This window comes from Bos indicus x Bos taurus, chromosome 5, assembly GCF_003369695.1.
Source record: "Bos indicus x Bos taurus breed Angus x Brahman F1 hybrid chromosome 5, Bos_hybrid_MaternalHap_v2.0, whole genome shotgun sequence".
NCBI lineage: Eukaryota > Metazoa > Chordata > Mammalia > Artiodactyla > Bovidae > Bos > Bos indicus x Bos taurus.
Window position 1 is genome coordinate 79,037,271 of NC_040080.1, and position 19,994 is coordinate 79,057,264.

General features: G+C 36.3%; 1 protein-coding gene across 1 annotated transcript in view; it reads right to left on the bottom strand.

Annotated features, from left to right (window-relative positions):
- SLC2A13 (solute carrier family 2 member 13) overlaps positions 1-19,994 on the bottom strand; it is a 523,994-nt gene that overhangs the window by 145,384 nt on the left and 358,616 nt on the right. Inside the window, exon 6 of the mRNA XM_027542584.1 lies at positions 19,302-19,422. Coding sequence (XP_027398385.1) covers positions 19,302-19,422 — 121 coding nt within the window. The remainder of the gene's footprint in view (positions 1-19,301; positions 19,423-19,994) is intronic.

The window sequence follows — 19,994 nt, forward strand, 5'->3', positions numbered from 1 at the left end:
TTTACTGCTGGGCCACCAGGGAAGCCGCACATTTTCCTTAGGTTAACACAACAAAATACGTTGTTTTAAAATGATCATATTTTTTTTTACCCATCTGTGCAAACACTTCTTAAAACTTCTGTTTGGGGGACTCATTTTTGTCTGTTCATTTGCTTTGATAATTGACAATTCTATTTTACATATTACCCAAGTGTTTCCTTAAGAAGCAAGAAAAAAACTTGGTGACCAAGTCTGTGTTACATTTTTCATCAAACCCTACAACACCTGGCACTAAGCTTATCACACTGGAAGTGCCTCACACAGAAAAAATAAAACTAAGAGGCCAAATACATTTTGGCTTATATGGCTTTGCTTATACTTTGGTCCCCTGATACGAAGAACTGACTCCTTGGAAAAGACCCTGACGCTGAAAAAGATTGAAGGCGGGAGAAAGGGACGACAGAGGATGAGATGGTTGGATGGCATCACCGACCCGATGGACATGAGTTTGAGTAAGCTCCAGGAGTTGGTGATGGACAGGGAAGCCTGGCGTGCTGCATTCCATGGGGTCACAAGTCGGACACGACTGAGCAACTGAACTATCACTAGCTCTGTTATGGTGGTTTGGAAGACTTCTTGATTTTCATAGGAAATAGGTATGTTTGAAAGTGAGGGACAAAGTGAGTTTTACTTGGAGAGTGAGAGAAACAATCAACCCTGGAGCCCCCGAATAATGCTTGATTTGGAAGCTGCATTGCTTGATGAAGATGAAATGAGGTGGCCTGGAAGTCACCTCCCTGGGCATCATTATGTCTTTTGAAGCCTGCAACTCTTCTGTGATCATATGCTCTCCAAACTAGACCATGCCTCACTGACAGCATTTTACAAAATACAAAGAATTCAAAGTGGATAAAACCAGTAGGAACCAGTAAAGTGATGTCAGGGGTGAGTCAAAATACTAATATCAACACACAGTGATTCTTCTTCTCTAAGGAAAATATCCAGATTCACACATATCATACATTTCTGTAACTAAAGAAGGAAAATAAAAAGAGAATAGCTCTCATGGTCCTTTTTTCCCCTCTCATCTAAATGTACAGGTATAGTCCAATTTGCCCAATTTGGCATTTCGCTTTGAGTGCATCTCATCCCTTCACTTTTTTTTTTTTTTTTCATTCATTTATCTGTGTAACAGAGGTCTAAAAAAAACAACTTATACCCCAAACCAACAAAACAAAGTAAAAAGTACAATTAAACGTGCATCAGATACTCACATTAAAAACCATGTGGTTAAAACCACTCTGCTGTAAGGAAATCAAAGGTGGTGAATCATTTAAAACACTTTAGAATGATTTTGCTTTATCTTAAGCACTTGCTTTTATATCAAAGATAGTCTATAATGATCCTTCAAAAAAGCAGAAAAAGAATTCTCTGAGTTGGGCAAATACATGTAAATGAAAATAGATGAACAAGAGAAAAATAAATCTTCTGTTAAGTCCCAAATAGACTACCACTCACATAACTGGTTTCTTACAGTAAGTATCTTAATTACACTATATGAGTAAAAATACACCAACATAGGTATTTTTAGACTTACTGGCTTTTGATCATCAGGAATTATTGTCCACTTTCCAGAGTGTGTAACACCTGTCTGGGTAGTAGGACCATACCGCTGTTTAACTAGTGAACTTCAGAATGAAGAGTGCAGTGATTAAGAGCTGAGTTCTTAGTTAAAGCTAGTTTTACTGTCTGCTAAGCCAAAAACTTCTTCACTTAACTTATTTAATCCTCGGTGTCACTGGTATAATGGGGGAAATAATAATGTCAACTATAAATTGGCATTTCCCATGCCACTGGCATCTTCTTCTACAAGGATGAAGTCATGTGCTGCTACAGCTGCTGACTTTCAACAGTCCCCTGAAAGGAGCTCAGGGTTGAGAGCAGAAATAGGGCACTCTGTGCTCAGAGGAAAAACTGGCAGAATAGGTCTTCAGATAGTTAGACATTTTCAGGAGTCAATTTTATGAGCCCAATTCTTGTACCTTCTCATATTTAGAAAGGCACCAAAATCCTTCATGGTGACGACTGCTCCTCGTGACTAGCAGAAACCTCTGCAAAAACATATGTGTGTGATGTACATGTACTCCACCTTCATCAAATCATATGTATACCTACTTCTCTGGAGCAGTTTCTCAGAGCTATCTGAAATGCTGCCTCCTGGCCTATAGTCCTCATTTTGCCCCAAATAAATCTTGACTCACGACTCTCACATCGTGTACTTTTGAAGCTGCCAACAGCATCTACCCCAGTTTTGCTGAAGGATAAAAGAGAATCCATGTAAGCCTTTTGGCGCAGCAGCTGGCATAGTGACTATATGATAAATGGTAGCTGCCATGATATTCCTTTTAATAAATAAGCAAACTACTCATTTATTCAAATCACTTACTTTCAATAAACATAACAAAGAGAAGCTATTTTACTGGTTTACAAGGCCAAAAGAATGATAATTAACGAAGAAACTGTACTGATTCTTTCTCCTTTGCAAAAACATTATCTAAGATGGCCATATTTCTTGCTACCTTCAAAGCTGACCTTACACTTCTAGTCAGTATAAAGAGAACTAAATAAAGAAAAGTAAGTAGGTAGAGCCCTATGTAATCAATTAATTCATCCTCCCTGTTGTCAAGCAACACCACTTATACATGTCCCATAAAGTTAACTCTAGTACTGTTGTGTCAAAGATTGCTAGTGTTCTACCCCTAGATTCCTTGTTTGCTTTCTCCTTTGTAAGAGAATACTGATTTTTAACTGGAACACTGTGCCTCCTACTCCTTCTTCTCCCAAACGACTGAATGGAATTTCCCAATCTTTACTAAAACTAGCTATAATAGTTTCATGGGACTGATTCTGATCTGTGAGAAGTACTGCATGAATTCCAGGAAGACTTCAATTCAAAGCAAGCTGATTCAGCCATGAAGCATTGCTGCTGCTACATTTTCTTCTTCTGGCCTGTGTCACAGACATGACTGCAGTGGACCTTGCTCAAAAACTTGTGAAAAATACTTACAGGGCCTGGATCCCTGATGACAACTCCCTACTTTTGAATTTATCTTACTTGAGCAAGAGAAAAACTCTTTTCTTGTTTAAGACAGTTATTTCGGGTTCTTCTGTTATCCACAGCCAAACACAGTTCTTAACTGATAGAAATTTATTCAAATGCTTAAAACATATATTTGCTAAGTTCCATACATATTCTGAAATATCAGTTTCTACCCAAGTCTCTCTGAAGATATGAAACTGTAAAATGGATTCAAAATGTAAATAAAATAAAAGTCATTTCAAGATACTGCCAATTCCTGACAAGGGCCTATATCTTGTGCTTTTTTTCCCCCTTAACAGCTGGCATAACACTTGGTACATGGCAGTAATAGAGACCAGATGGAACAATAAAAAGTGGGGGGAAAAAACCCCTCGTAGTGTCTCTGTGTACCTGTGATTGCAAATTTGTAATTCTGGATCTCCTTGGCGATGCAGTCAATGTCCAGTGGTGAATGGGGCATTTACCAAGCCTGCTGGTTCCCTCAAGTCATTTAAATAACTTGAAAGTAACTTGAAAATAACATGAGAGGTGACCTAAAACTCTCAAAGAGTTAGTGCTTCACCCAGTTAATAACATTCACCCCAGAATGACTAAGCCTCCATGGCTGGCCTCTTATCTGTAAGACTAGGGTTCGATGACTTTGAGGGCTCCAGGTTATCCTGGTTATTTTGCTTTGTGATCCCATTTTTTGAGGTGTTCATGAGCACATATATTTTACCTCAGCACTTCTCTGATAGACATGGCTAATTGTTCTTCTATGACTCTTCCTTATAGGGTAATAGAGCAATTAAGCTTCTTTTTTTAGTGTTAAAATTTCTGTTGCTCCAGTTTCTCTGACAGAATAATTACCATGTGTGTCTCTCTTGAAGTCTCAAAGATTCATTTATTTGAGTTTCACTTACAGGTAAATTTCTTACTTTTTTCCAGGGTATGTTCAATTTGTTGTCTTTATCTTTTACTACTTTAGTCTTCAAAGATCTTGTAGATCCTAAATTACTTCCAGAATTATATGGCTATGACACTTTTCTCTTTCCTGGTTAGATTTCAAAGTTCTAATTACTTTAAAAAATATTCTCTCAGAAGGGCATTTTTCTCCTGTTTTGTTATTCATATATATAATTCATTCAAATATGATAGTTGATATATAAATTCACTTTAGTCTCTTTCATTTAAACTGGTTAGATTCCTGTCTTTTCATTTTCCTTAATAACTCAGTTCAAACTGATTTTATCCTGACTAAACAAATAAGTGCTAAAATCTCAGTGGAAGAATCTAATCAAATGGAAATGAAGCATTATCTGTGTTATCCATTGGAATATCTGTGTTATATCTGAATATCTGTGTTACCCATTTGAATGCAGAGTTCCAAAGAATAGCAAGGAGAGATAAGAAAGCCTTCCTCGGAGATCAATGCAAAGAAATAGAGGAAAACCATAGAATGGGAAAGTCTACAGATCTCTTCAAGAAAATTAGACATACATAGGGAACATTTCATGCAAAGATGGGCACAATAAAGGACAGAAATGGTGTGACCTAACAGAAGCAGAAGATATTAAGAAGAGGTGGGAAGAATACACAGAAGAACTATACAAAAAAGATCTTCATGACTCAGGTAATCATGATGGTGTGATCACCAACCTAGAGCCAGACATCCTGGAATGCGAAGTCAAGTAGGCCTTAGGAAGCATCACTACAAAAAAAGCTAGTTGAGGTGATGGAATTTCAGGTGAGCTATTGCAAATCCTAAAAGATGATGCTGTGAAAGCACTGCACTCAATATTTCAGCAAATTTGGAAAACTCAGCAGTGGCCACAGGACGGAAAAAGGTCAGTTTTCATTCCAACCCCAAAGAAAGGCAATCCCAAAGAATGCTCAAACAACCACACAATTGCACTCATCTCACACACTAGTAAAGTAATGCTCAGTATTCTCCAAGCCAGGCTTCAACAGTACGTGAACCATGAATTTCCAGATGTTCAAGCTGGATTTAGAAAAGGCAGAGGAACCAGAGATCAAATTGCCAACACCCATTGGGTCATTGAAAAAGCAAGAGAATTCCAGAAAGACATCTATTTCTGCTTTATTGACTAAAGCCTTTGACTAAAGGCCAAAGCCTTTGACTGTGTGGATCACAACAAACTGTGGAAACTTCTTAAAGAAATGAGAATACCAGACCACCTTACCTGCCTCTTGAGAAATCTGTATGCAGGTCAGGAAGCAACAGTTAGAACTGGACATAGAACAACAGACTGATTCCAAATAGGGAAAGGAGTACGTCAAGGCTGTATATTGTCACCCTGCTTATTTAACTTATGTGCAGAGTACATCATGAGAAACGCTGGGATGGAAGAAGCACAAGCTGGAATCAAGATTGCCGGGAGAAATATCAATAACCTCAGATATGCAGATGACACCACACTTACGACAGAAAACTAAGAAGAACTAAAGAGCCTCTTGATGAAAGTGAAACAGGAGAGTGACAACGTTGGCTTAAAGCTCAACATTCAGAAAACTAAGATCATGGCATCTGGTCCCATCACTTCAAGGCAAATAGATGGGGAGACAGTGGAAACAGTGATAGACTTTATTTTGGGGGCTCCAAAATCACTGCAGATGGTGACTGCAGCAATAAAATTAAAAGACACTTGCTCCTTGGAAGAAAAGTTATGACCAACCTAGACAGCATATCAAAAAGCAGAGACATTTATTTGCCAACAAAAGTCTGTCTAGTCACAGCTATGGTTTTTCCAGTAGTCATGTATGGATGTGAGAGTTGGACTATAAAGAAAGCTGAGTGCTGAAGAATAGATGCTTTTGAACTTTGGTGTTGAAGAAGACTCTTGAGTGTCCCTTGGACTGCAAGGAGATCCAACTGGTCCATTCTAAAGGAAATCAGTCCTGAGTATTCATTGGAAGGGCTGATGGTGAAACTCCAATACTTTGGCCACCTGATGGGAAGAACTGACTCCTTGGAAAAGACCCTGATGCTGGGAAAGATTGAAGGCAGCAGGAGAAGGGGACAGAGAATGAGATGACTGGATGGCATCACCGACTCAATAGAAATGAGTTTGAGTAAACTCCGGGAGTTAGCGATGGACAGGGAGGCCTGGAGTGCTGCAGTCCATAGGGTCACAAAGAGTCGGACGTGACAGAACCGAACTGGACTGACTGAAGTCACCAGGCCTGAAGAGAGGTTTACAGAGTACTACAAGGGATTCTTTTGAAAACCTTGAATTAACTGAGTTAGGCATAACATTGACAGAGAAATTTCTTACTGAATTTCAAATCAGTTTATGTAATTATTGCAGTTACATAGGAAAAATGTAAATTAACACTACAGTCATGCAAACATATGTTTCAGGGTTTTGTTAAATCACTAAACAAATACACTGTATAAGACATGATGGTTGCTAGATATATAGGGAAGAAAGTAGAGAGGAAATTGAAAAAAAAACAGAGCAAAGCAAAAAAACTGAAAGAAAAAAAAAACATAAAATATAATTCCTCCTTTCAAGTTACAAATTTCCATTTGGGAATACAAGCCACAGAAGCTGGGCAGTTAAGCAACACTAACTTGTAAATAACATCACAAGTTGTTCCAGTCACTAGTACCTGACAAGAGCCTTTCCCTTCATTTCAGGTCTCAATTTAGACCCCAAAGTTTGCTCTTGTACATCTCCACCTTACTGCCCAGGGTGATCTCTGTAGCATCCAAATCTGATAATAATATTCTTAATATATCACATATTATTTTTTAATGAGAGAATCCAATATCCTTTTTACCTCTACATATGACTTCTTATAATTTAAATTCTGAGAGAAATTATAGGCAGCACCCCATTTCTGAAAATTTCTCTGAAATTCAATAGCTGAAAGCATGAGAGGTATCTGTGACAGAGCCTTCCCTAGGGAATGCCCTCTGCCACAGATGGTTGGAAAGCCCCAGTTCTTTGAACTTCTGGATTAGTCTCTGACAGACACCTGGAGCAGCCACTGTCAAGGCTGGTGGGGGCTGGGAAGTCTCTATGCTCCTCAGCCTCCACAACAGAGATTACCATGGGCAGGGTCTTGGCTGTTCTTTTCTGCAAACTCAGGTGAGTCCTGGTAAAGCTCTCCACATGCCTACCTAACAACAGCAGGGGATGGGAGGGGGATTGGGCCAGGCCCTGGGAACTGACACTCACTGGTGATGCTGATCTTGACGGGCAAGTGAGTCCCTCTGCTTTGAAAAGAAAGGGAAAGGGACAGAAGAGAGTTGTATACTGTCTGAATTGGAGAACTGATGCAGCTCTGCTAAGCCTAACATAAACAGTTTTAAGAACCCTCAGGAAACACCCCTCTTCCTGGGTTAAGCCATTTCTCTTATTGCTAGAACCCTCACACCAGAAATTAACACTATCATTCCTCAGAGCATCTCCAAAACACTAGTTGTATGAGGCACATAGTTCATCAAAGTGGAAAATATGAATTCTGTGAAACTGAGTATCTGAAACTAGAAGATAACTATCCTTGTAGTTGGTAGACAACAGTAAGCTTCCTCCTGTTTCTGCACACATATTATTCTCTCTGTCCTGGATGCTATCTTCTTCCCCTTATCCCATCTAATTCCAACCAGTTCCTTACTGCCCAGCTTTGGGAAGCCTTCTATAATAAGAAGTTATTACTTATTACCTTCTATAATAAGGAGTTATATAAATGGCTCTTTAAAATTCTGAGTTCTACTGCAAGGACATATTTTTCAACAATCTAGGTATTAAGTAAAATAAGGTGGCCTATAGATATTAGTAGAATAGATATTTTAAGAAGTACAACACTCTTAACCCCTCTTGAAATTCTTCTGTAGCTGAACTGAAAATGGCACTCTCTATTTGCATAAAAATGGAAGACCATTTGGGTACACATATTTGCAAGACAAAAAGCAGCAATATTAATTTAGCCTGTTTAGATTTCTTGTTTATTTTTATAATTTATAGCAAGCCATCACATAAGCACACACACACTTATGTGATATGAAAGATGAAAATAAAGGTAAAGGATTGTATCTGTGTAAATAATACATGCTAACTGCCAAGAATTTATATGTTCATTTAATTGTGGTTTTTATAAAAATACAATACATAATTGTATATATATATGAATAAGAATAATATACATTCTTGCTGAATTTGATTACACAGGCCAAGAATTAAAGGATCTGCTGTTTTGAGGGATAAACTACTACCTTAAATTTCATAAGTTTATTATTTAACTAAACTTCTGTGAAGATACTTAACCAACACAGTCACAAATCAATCTCACAATGGTAAAAACAAAAAATCAGAAAGAAATAAACATTTAGGTTCCACAAAATTTAACATTTATATAAATACTAATTTAGATAAAGGTTTCCTTTGCTTTCAAAATGAACTAGAAATGTTAATAGGTTCTGTCATGAAATAATTTTTATTCCTGATTTAATAAGACTCATCAGCATAGCCTTACCATATAAAACTCAAAATCAAACAAAAGAAAGAAAAAGAAACTTAAAAAATTAAATTCTAACTCTCATCTGGGCTACTGGCAATGTCTTTATGATTTACTGATAATGATAAAAATGAGCAGTGCATTTTTAACCTCTGTGAAGGGTACTTTATTATCTACCTGCAAGTTGGTCGTAATGTACATCATTTCCAAAGATTTTATTCCACGATGAAATTACCATAGAATTCACATAATGATCAATGCTAACTGTCAAGGAGTAATAGGTTTTCACAAACATACTCACTGTTAACTATGCAATTCAGATGCACATGGAGAAAAATGCCATGAGGCCATGAGTGGACTAAGCAGAGAGAGTATGTAGGGAACAAGGTGGCTCTGCAGTCTACTAGTTACATCACTCAAGGCTGGTTATGTAAACTCTCTGAGCCTTATTTTCTTATCTGCAAAATTAGACACTAGTATCTTTCTCTTAGGGAAGTTTGATGATAACATGGGATAATATTCAAAAAGGATGAGCAAAGATGTCTATATATATAGTAAAGAATTAATGGAAACTATTATAATTTTAAAATAATAATAGCTATTATTGTTGGAATTATGCTCCATCTATCTCCCTTGGTATATCACCTGGGGTCACTTAAGCTACACTGATATCTATAAAGCTGAACTGTCCAAACACCTTTTTGCAATCCTTTCTCTTTAATATTAAACCAGTCTACTCCTAATCCTATCTCCACAGATAGTTTTGTCTTCAAGATAACCATCATGCAGTAACTTCAGACTCTGTTATCTCTCTCTGGGGCTGCCAGAGTCTCCTCCTTCCAATACATTCAGCAAGTCCCCTATATACAAACCTTCGAGTTGGGAAATTTCAAAGACACAAACATCCATTCCCATCAACATCAGGCATGAGTGAAACTGCAGCTTGCTCTCCTTCTGCTGTTGCTGATGATCCTTCAGCTCCACCATCTCCCACATCCTTTCCCTCCTACAGTCAGTAACTCTTCTTGCCTCTTTACTTTATGCCAGTTCCTGTATACCAGCTACTGTACTGAACTGTACTACTGTACTTTTCAAGGTACTGTCTGTAAGATTAAAAATGCTTTTTGTGTGTTTGTTTTTATGTATCATTTGTGTGAAAAGTCTATAAACATATTATAGTACAATACTATATAGCTGATTGTGTAGTTTGGTACCTAGGCTAACTTTGTAGGACTTACACATACAAATTAGACTTGTGAATGTGTTTTTCGAATGGAACTTGTTCATATTTACTGTGCTTTAAAATCCGTGCAGAAAACTCTTCGTAAACTTGAATTTGATGATGTTACTCCCCTATCTGGTGCTGCTGAATGGTTTCCCTCTACCACCTGTTTTCACCTAGTATATAAGGCCCTGCCTTTACTTCTGCCTCATCTTGTGACTGGTACTCCTTTCCCCAGTGGCAGCAAACTTTATAAGAATTCCTGAAAAGCAAATCTGTTTCACATCTATGTCTTTGCACAGGTTGCTCTCATGCCCTTGGAGGCTTTTCCACTTTTATTGGTCTGAGACAATCCTACTCAGTCCTACTCATGCTTGAAAAATTAAATCAAGCTCACTCCTACATGAGGGGTTCTTAACATAGAGCTTTTAAGTGCAGATGGGAAAAAAAAAACCAAAAAACTATATCTGTAATTCATTAACCTTTAACTGAAATTTAGCATTTCCTTCAATTATGAAATTAGGCAGTAAACCACTGAGAACAATAGAAATCACATGCATTTTACATCCTACTATAGTAGTTGCAGAAATTTCAAAATACCATTTTCAAATTCTCCAAAATTCATACATTCTCCATGGTTTTGAAACAATGGCATTAGCTCTGCATTAGATCTGTTATTTAATATATTAATAAAGAAGGACATGGATTACTATATAATAAGCTTATTTGGAAAATAATTTGGCACCCATATTTCAATATTATTGATTTTCTTTGAACTGCTATGTAATTTATTTTATGCAGTTTAAAAGCATGACTCTAAGAAGGGATCCAGAATAATGTGTGGTTAAGAGCTCTCATGTGTGAAGCCTTGTGTGATAGCCCTGGGAGAGGTGATGTCACAATCAGGCATGCTGATACATATATCAACTTTTATCATACTGCTTTGCCATTATTTATTGGTATCTTTCTCCCTCCTAGCTGTAAGCTGTATGTGGAGAAAGGGTTCTTTTTTCTCCTTTAATCTTAATATTCCCTGACTTACTGATCTCAAAAATGTTTCTTAAATGAATAAACTTATTACAAATGTGTACACATATTGTCCTAAAGTGCTGTATTCTTTGATTTGCTAAACCGTATAGAATTATACAAGAATAAATTTCTGCTTCTCTGCTTCTAAAACCAGATTGTTTCAAACACATGATATCATTTTTTCTAGTCTTCTAATTTATTCACCATATAGTGTTAGCTGCTCTTTGCGACCCCACCCGGGTCCGACTCTTTGTGACTCCCTGGACTGTAGCCCACCTGGCTTCTCTCTGTCCATGGAATTTTCCAGGCAAGAATACTGGAGTGGGTAGCCCTATTCACCATATAACCCAGATGTTAATAGTCCTAGAGGCATGTGTCATACTATCTTATTTTGTAACTGAGTTACTTATATTAGGAAAACCTTCTCTTGGTACTACAACCATGTAACAATCTAAAAACTTCATGGACACATTACCTAAACAAAGTCTTGCTGTATGCCCAGAGATCTTCATGTCTATGCTGCTGTGTCTGCTAGCATAGCTGCAAGAGGTACTACTGATCACACTGCAGAAGTAAAGGTGATGCATTTGGAAGAAAATTTCCTAAACTATCAACGCTCTAGTAGCAACAAAATGTAGCCAAAATTTCTAGCACATATATCTAAATTCTATAATAAAAATTATACTAAAAATCTTCCTTTAGTCAGCATCATCTACCTTCTTTTGAAACCATCTATCCACCCATTCACTCACCTAGCCACCCAGCCACCTACAATAATAGTTTCCAAAGTTACACTCACTGATGATATTCTTTTAATCAGGTTGCTATACTTGGTTTAAAAAAATTAAATTAAATTAAAAGGTTGGTCCAGAAAAATGCCAATAGGCATTTTTCAACCTCAGGGAAAACATTAGGAGCTATGTAACATGCTTTCACAGCATGATGGAAAAATACCTCCATTCAACAAATATTAAATATAACATTTAATATTTAAAGTTAATACCTAAACGGTTTTCATCATTTGTTCAGTATCATGATTTACAAGAAGGTGATCTTGAGCTTATTTATTTAGAGAACAGTTAAGTTTTTTATAAATCTTATCTAGTACTTATTTTATTTGTAGTTTTCTTGGTTTTTATTATAAGGAAATATGCCAGAGGTTATGACTATGGTCTATTACTGTCACAGTACTGGATAATGTATTCCCTTTTGAAATATAGGACAAAATCGGGATAATATTCTAGAGTGGACTGACTTGAAATGTGAACAGAATTCCAGGTTGATTTTATTTATTCATTGTAATGATCAGAGCTCTAGAATAAGAATAAAAATCCTTCTAAATTTCAGAGACACACAACTTTTCCCCTTTACTTCTTTCCCTTTACTTCTTCCCCCTTTACTTCAGACCTAAATGGATAAATGCAAAAGAGCTTTTCTCAAAAGTCTTTTGAGTTCAACAGGGAGGAAAAATGACATTTCAAATAAAAGTGTAAGTGACATCAAATACTGTTCTTTTTACAGGACTGCTGAACTTAACTGGAAAGCAAGGGAAAGGCTCTTCTGATTTGCATCCTTGAAACTGTATTCTAAGAAGTGAGCTACAGGGAGATTTTACAGCTCCAGACTCCTGTTCCCTGGTTACTATCTTAACCATGTGCAGAGTCTTTGTTCTTGTCTATCATCCATCTGATTATCCAGCCTGTTACACTGTTACACTGTTTGGGGCCCACAGCCCCCAAATCTCTTGAGTCTCCACTACCACTGTCAAGGCTGCATTATTTCTTGCCTAGGCTTCCAATTTCTTTCATCTGATCTCCACTCATCACCCTTTGTCCTTCCCTAATCAATTCTCCTAAGCAGCAAGAGTGATCTTTTAGAAACACAAGTCTGATTAAGTCATTCTTATCAATCTTTAAAGGCTTCTCAGTATTCTAAAATGATGTCTAAAATTCTCATGGCTTTTGAGGGTCCCAGTATGGTCTGTCATGACCTGCCATCAAGTCTATTTTTGTACTGTTCTCTTGCTCATGGGTAAGTTCCTTGAAGAATCCATACTCCATGCTTAGGGCCTGTACACATATGTTCCCTCTTCCTGGAATGCTCTTCTCCCAGTCTTTGCAATCCTAAAATAAAATAGCCTTGTTTTTGTCTTTAAGGCTTCCCAAGAAGCACTTCATGATTGTGGAAAACAAATAGGATTTAAGTATGGGATATTGCCATTGTGGTGGCTTTGCAGGTCCTTGACTGAAAATACAGGCTTCAAGGTAAAAAGGTCATGAAGAACTCAATAATTATGTCCCATAAGTGGTTAACTTCCTCCAAGAATCTATTCTATCATCCTTCTATCCAGATGTCAAATTTCGTATTGGGTTATTTAAGTGCTAGCATAAGACATATGCGATTACTTGGAGATACAGATATATGATAAGGTTATACAGGCTTTTTGTTTCAAATCTCATTTTTCTTTTCTACCAATTTAATTACAATTATCATTATCTGAAATAAGTGTGGATATTATTCAACAGATACAGCATATTTTCTACTGTAGTTTTACTTAATATTAACCTCAAGGCCTATTAAGCTGTATCATCAGACCAAAAAAATAAAATATGCAAATTTTAAAGGAAATCAGTAAGTTTTAGAAAATAAAAGTCAACAAACAATAAGTCTCACTCATAGTATAACACTATATTCATTGTCAAGTTGCTAAAAATTACTGGAAACAAACACATTATCACTCAGGAATATGCCAAATGCTAAAAAAAAATAGGGGCTAATAAGGTTGCTATACATTTCTAGGTCATATGAAAGTTTTATGATTGAATCTAACAGCCTCAGTGCTAATGCCAATAACATGTGCTCAATCACTCAAGGTTGGCTAATGGAGAAAAAAAATGAAATGAATGCAAAATTATTTTTATTATAAGTGAACTTTGAAGACATTAATTATAATTAGTATTATTATGCCAAACTAATTATAGTTAGTTAGGCATAATACAGTTTATGAAAACTAGTGTCACAAACATAGGGAGGTCTATAAATGAAAGAATACTATGTCAACTTGGATGTCTGGAAACCTCATTTAGAGACAGAAACATGAAAATGTTACTCTACAGAAAAACAGCCACATTATTTTTGTACTCTTCATTTAATAATGTTCATGAAGGAAAAAAAAGGGATGAAAGAAAGCTGGCAGTTAAGCAGTTAAAAAAAAAAAAAAAGAAACTGAAGTGGTTCTTAATGGAAGATGTACTTGAAGCACTTACTCTCCACTGTCCTGGTGAGGCAGATCTATGGGGGTGAGGAATGTACTTTCTCAGATAGAACCGGACATGAAACAACGGACTGGTTCAAAATTGGGAAAGGAGTATGTCAAGGCAGTATATTGTTACCCTGCTTATTTAACCTATATACAGAGTACATCATGTGAAATGCTGGGCTGGATGAAGCACAAGCTGGAATCAAGATTGCCAGGAGAAATATCAATAACCTCAGATATGCAGATGACACCACCCTTACGGCAAAGAGCTTCTTGATGAAGGTGAAAGAGGAGAGTGAAAAAGCTGTCTTAAAACTCAACATTCAAAAGACAAAGATCATGGAATCCAATCCCATCACTTCATGGCAAATAGATGGGGAAACAATGGAAACAGTGAGAGACTTTATTTTTGGGGGCTCCCAAATCACTGCAGATGGTGACCTTAGCCATGTAATTAAAAGACACTTGCTCCTTGGAATAAAAGCTATGACCAACCTAGACAGCATATTAAAAAACAGAGACATTACTTTGCCTACAAAGGTCCATCTAATCAAAGCTATGGTTTTTCCAGTAGTCACGTATAGATGTGAGAGCTGGACTATAAAGAAGGCTGAGTACTGAATAATTGATGCTTTTAGGCTATTGTGTTGGAGAAGACTCTTGTGAGCTCCTTGGATTGCAAGGAGATCAAACCAGTCAATCCTAAAGGAAATCAATCCTGAATATTCATTGGAAGAACTAATGCTGAAGCTGAAGCTCCAACACTTTGGCAATCTGATAAAAGCTGACTCATTAAAAAAAGACCCCGACGCTAGGAAAGATTGAAGGCAGGAGGAGAGGGGAGGACAGAGGATGAGACGGTTAGATGGCATCACTGACACAATGGATATGAGTTTGAGCATGCTCTGGGAGATGATGAAGGACAAGGAAGCATGGTACGCTGCAGTCCATGGAGTCACAAAGAGTTGGTCACGACTGAGTGACTGAACAACAACATCAGATGGTTCTAGGTAAGATTCTCAGTTGAAAAATACTAATAGGAAAACGAGCCATAAATTAGAAGCACAGTCCTTCTTGTAACTTTCTCCTTTAATTACCCCAACTGACTTCTATGATCTGTTCTATCTGGTTGCTGATAGTTAATCAATTTCCTATTTTTGATTCCTGTTGATTTTTCTCTTAGATTTATCTAGAATCTGTTTACCTGCTTATCTTGAGCATCACCACCATAGTCCAGGCAACTACTAATTTCTCTCATAGGTAATTTTAATAATTAGTCTCCTCATATCAACATGTGCCCTCTGTGCCCCAGAGAGAAAGTTGAGAATAGAAAATTTGGTCAAGTCACTACCCTGCTTAAAACTCTTCTTCTTCAAAAGATGGGAAAGACTTCTACTCATTATCATAATGTCATATTTTATTATAGGTTTTATTAATGTTAACAATGGTTATATTTATTGGGTGCTTTTTATGTGCTAAGAACTGCTTTAGGTGCTTTCTATATATTAACTCATCCTTATACAATCCTATGAGTATGTGCTCCAAAATATTTTTTAAATGCACGCATGCATGCATGAATGAATGAGTGGCAATGTGAATGAAAGCCCTAGGGTGAGAGTATCTGCAATTCTATAGCTGTATACTTTAAGAAACATCTGTTTACTTTGAGGGTTTTTGACAGTGATTTGAATATACCGAGATCACGTGCTGTGTGCTGTGCTCAGTTGCTTCAGTTGTGTCTAACTTTGCAACCAGATGGACTGTAGCCTTCCAGGTTCCTCTGTCCATGGGATTCCCCAGGCAAGAATACTGGAGGGTTGCCATGCCCTCCTGCAGGGGATCTTCCCGATCCTGGGATCAAAACCGGGTCTCCTGGATTGGCAGCCAGGTTCTTTATCTCTGAGCCACTAGGGAAGTCACTACTGAGATCATACTTATAAATAATAAAAAGTCAAAGATTTCAGGCAAATGTTATTCAGGAAAGGTTTGAATTCTCAAATTTGGATAGCTCTTATAAGAAAATACGTTTATTAGTAATTTGAGAGCATGGAACTAAAAGCCATATTTGGTGTATGCATGTGTATTCTTATACAGATAAATGATTAAGATGATAAACCCAACTGGAGTTATTTCTCCTAAGCCTTAGTTGGCACTCTGTGACTGTACACAATTTTAACTGCAGAAAGTAGATCTGAAAGATGTTATTTAATACATTTGGTTCAGAAAATCTAACCAGGATTTGGAAAGAATATCATCAATTAAAAATTCTAAAAGCATAAATTCTTATTAGAAATTATTTAAGGTAGTCAATGTCTTGGGTTTGAAGTCATTAGTGCACCCCAATCTACAATGTTTGTGGTTCTAACCTACCTAGTGACACCATGCAATCAACACTTTTTGAATTAAAATAAAGAACAACCATTGTTCTTGAACCATTCAATTCCATAAATCTTCTCTAGTCTAGTAGAGTATAGAGTCAGAGGGCATTACATACCCATGTCAATAGATTTCTTCAAGTGGAAGTGCTGAGTCGAGTGGTCTATGCATTTAACCTTTACTAGGCAAAAGTATATCAATTTCCAAAGTGAAGAAAAATTTACGTTCCCACCAATAATACACAGTGTTCTTAAGATTAAACCATCTCTCCCTTTAAATCTTTTTTCTTTGCTCAGTTTTCCTATACAGATCATTCCAAGAGGAAAGTATACCACCTGTATTTATTTACTGCATGAGAATCACTCATCCTAAAGTCATGCAAACATGACTGTTTCATTTTTATCTTCTTTTTAATTTTAATTTTTTTCCAGTCTTATTGAGAGGCAATTGGTATAAAGATTTGCATAGTTTAAGGTTTACAGTATTATTTGACTTATATACATCATGAAATGATTACCACAATGTTTAGTAAACATCCATCATCTCTTATATACATAAAATTAAAGAAACAAATCATTTTTGTGATGAGAACTCAGGATTTACTCTCTTAATAACTTTCATGTATGCTGTATACTGTATTTTTCATATTTATTGTAAAGAAATGGGAAATGTATATAGATACTTTTAACAATAACAAAATCAGTAAGGGGACTGAAGATGTATTTTATAAAATCATTCAGACTATACATACATACTATAAGTACTGTCAACTGCTCACAAAACCTATGTTTCTCTTAAAGAAACTATATGAGAAATAATTGCTTTGCATATTCAGTGACTCCTAGAAGACATATAAAATTTGGTTCTGTTTTTAAAAACTTATCGGTTTGTGATATGAACAATATTAGATTGTACACTTCTCTCACTCCACTACAATTTTATCTTAAATTGGTAGGTGAAAGAAAATATTTTATTGTCACCTACCTATATTGATAGGTAGATGATAACAATTTAGATGGATTGGTGGGATTAATAGATTGATGATCACAAATTGCCATGCAATGAACTATACTACAGCAATAAATATTTTTATTGAAATTTTAAAAGTTGATATCAGGAAAGCTATTTCATTATGTAAATCATTAAAAACTTAGTTATTTCTTTTCTGTATCGAACTTCATAAAATTTTTTAATTCATATTCTCTGGCTGAATTTCTGCCTTTAGTTGACCTGACAGTGTATCAATCTTCTCAATCTAAATTGCTGCATCTAAATCAGACATCAAATCTAAAAAGTATTCTATGTTTCTCAAACAATAGTAGTTTTTTAATAATTTGTTAGAGGTAACTGAGCTAAAAACACTGTACTTAAAAAAATATCTTTCAAGAAAAACAAAAGTAGAGCATGCAGAATTCTAGCAATGGTCTACCACCTTTCTAGCAGTTGAGGTCAGATATCCAAAGAATAAAAATCTCTATATACAGAAATAGTCTATGTTAAGGTTAACTTCTTTTAAGACACCTTTAAATCTTCCTTAGAACATAAAGACTGTCAAAAAACAGTAAAGTGATAAACATATACAACATTCATTTCCAAAGGCAAGTGGATATCACAATTTGCAACCAGAAAGACATAATTACATATGTCTTCCTCACTGTTGTAGTAAGAAGGCACCATAAATTCTGTTAAATGAGAAGCTCCAAGTGATCCCAAGTGGAATTTAGTGTATCAATGTAATGTTTTAATTTCATATAGGAGTACCTGACTTAATAAATGATTTACCCTTTGATTTAAGACTTACATCTGTTTAGTTGAGGCTGAAGAAATATCATTTTTTGTTTTTAAAGCTATTCGATCCATACATTTTAAAGGGGTTGCTAGCCTTTCCAGCCACTAAAATGAAGTAAAAAACGTTGAAACTCTTTGTTGTTTGTTGTTGTTTAGTCACTAAGTCATGCCCGACTCTTTTGTGACCCCATGGCCTATAGCACGCCAGGCTCCCCTACCCATGGGATATCCCAGACAAGAATACTGGATATGGTTGCTATTTCCTTCTTCAGGGGATCTTTCCAACCCAGGGACTGAACCCACGTCTCCTGCATTAGCTGGCATATTCTTACTGAGCTACCTGAGAAGCCCTAAAAGGGAATCACAACCACGAAGGAATGTGGAACTCTACTGATAAATTTATTAATTGACCTGTTCAGTCATTCAATTTTTAATTAATTCAATTGTGCATTCTTCAGTCCATCTGTCAGCCGATGTATCCATTCATCCATTTATCTATCTATTAATCTATCACATGGGGTGTATACTGCTTAACAAGTTATTAAACCTGAAACTGATGATTAAAACACTCTTCCAGCACCTTTTCCCACTTTCTATTGCTCTTCAAGAACCCTACTAATGAGAGGAAAAATTCTTTTCTGCTTAAATGAATGAAGGGATACTTGTGGAACATGGTAAAGATTAACTGATAGAATATCCAAATGATAATAAACTGTATCAGACATGTACATCATGGAAACTGATAGAATATCCAGATAAGTGTATCAGATATGTACATCATGGAAAAGCTTAATTCTGATGAAAGTTTATTTCACTTAGAATGTAGATGTCACTGAGTCATATATGATATAAAATAGCTTTTCAGTATTCCTGCTTAGATTCTGTATCAATATATGCTTCCAATTTCCAGAGAAATATCACCAAGATTGTGTCTAATAACCCACTTTTCCTGAAGCATGTGTTTCCACCATTAAGTCTGGATGCCTAGGAAGCTCCTACTCATCTCTCATATTTTAGGAAAGTTATAAGTAAACAAAGAAGTTATCAAAATTAGGTTAAGGAAGGGGACCATTATAAAATCTCACCTGTATCTTGTGCAAGTAGTGTTCTGACCTAAAGGAGGTATTGGCTTAAAAGTGATGGGTGGAGAAACTTGGGCTGACAGCAGAAATCCCAAAGCAAGAATAATGAGGGCTACAGTGGTACCTAAAAAAAAAAAGAAGTTTTATATCAGAGAAGAGCTGACAACATTCTTTCAAAGCAGACTGGGTTTAACAAGATATCTCTCTGAAAAAAATAGCTTGATATATCTTTATTGGATTAAAAAAAAGATCCTCATACACAAGTATTGCCATAAAAACTCACTAGCATGTTCACTGTGAGAAATGAGAAGAGTGAAATTCAAATCAAATACATCTGTTAGCCAAGCACTGGTAATAACTTTCTAAATAAACACAATTTTGGACTGCTGACAGTCTCAAAAAGAATTAATATAACTGACATTATTGAGTGCCTAACATGCCAGGAAGTACAAAAGGCAACAGATATATATCAAGTGCTCCTTTCATTACCAACAAAACTGTTCTAATGTTATTTGATCATCTAGAATCCAAATGGTAGTAATAGTTCAGTCATTCTGTCGTGTCCGACTCTAAGACCCCATGGACTGCAACAAGCCAGGCCTCCCTGTCCATCACCAATTCCCTGAGCTTGCTCAAACTCATGTCCATCGTCTCAGTGATGCCATTCAACCATCTCATCCTCTGTCGTCCACTTCT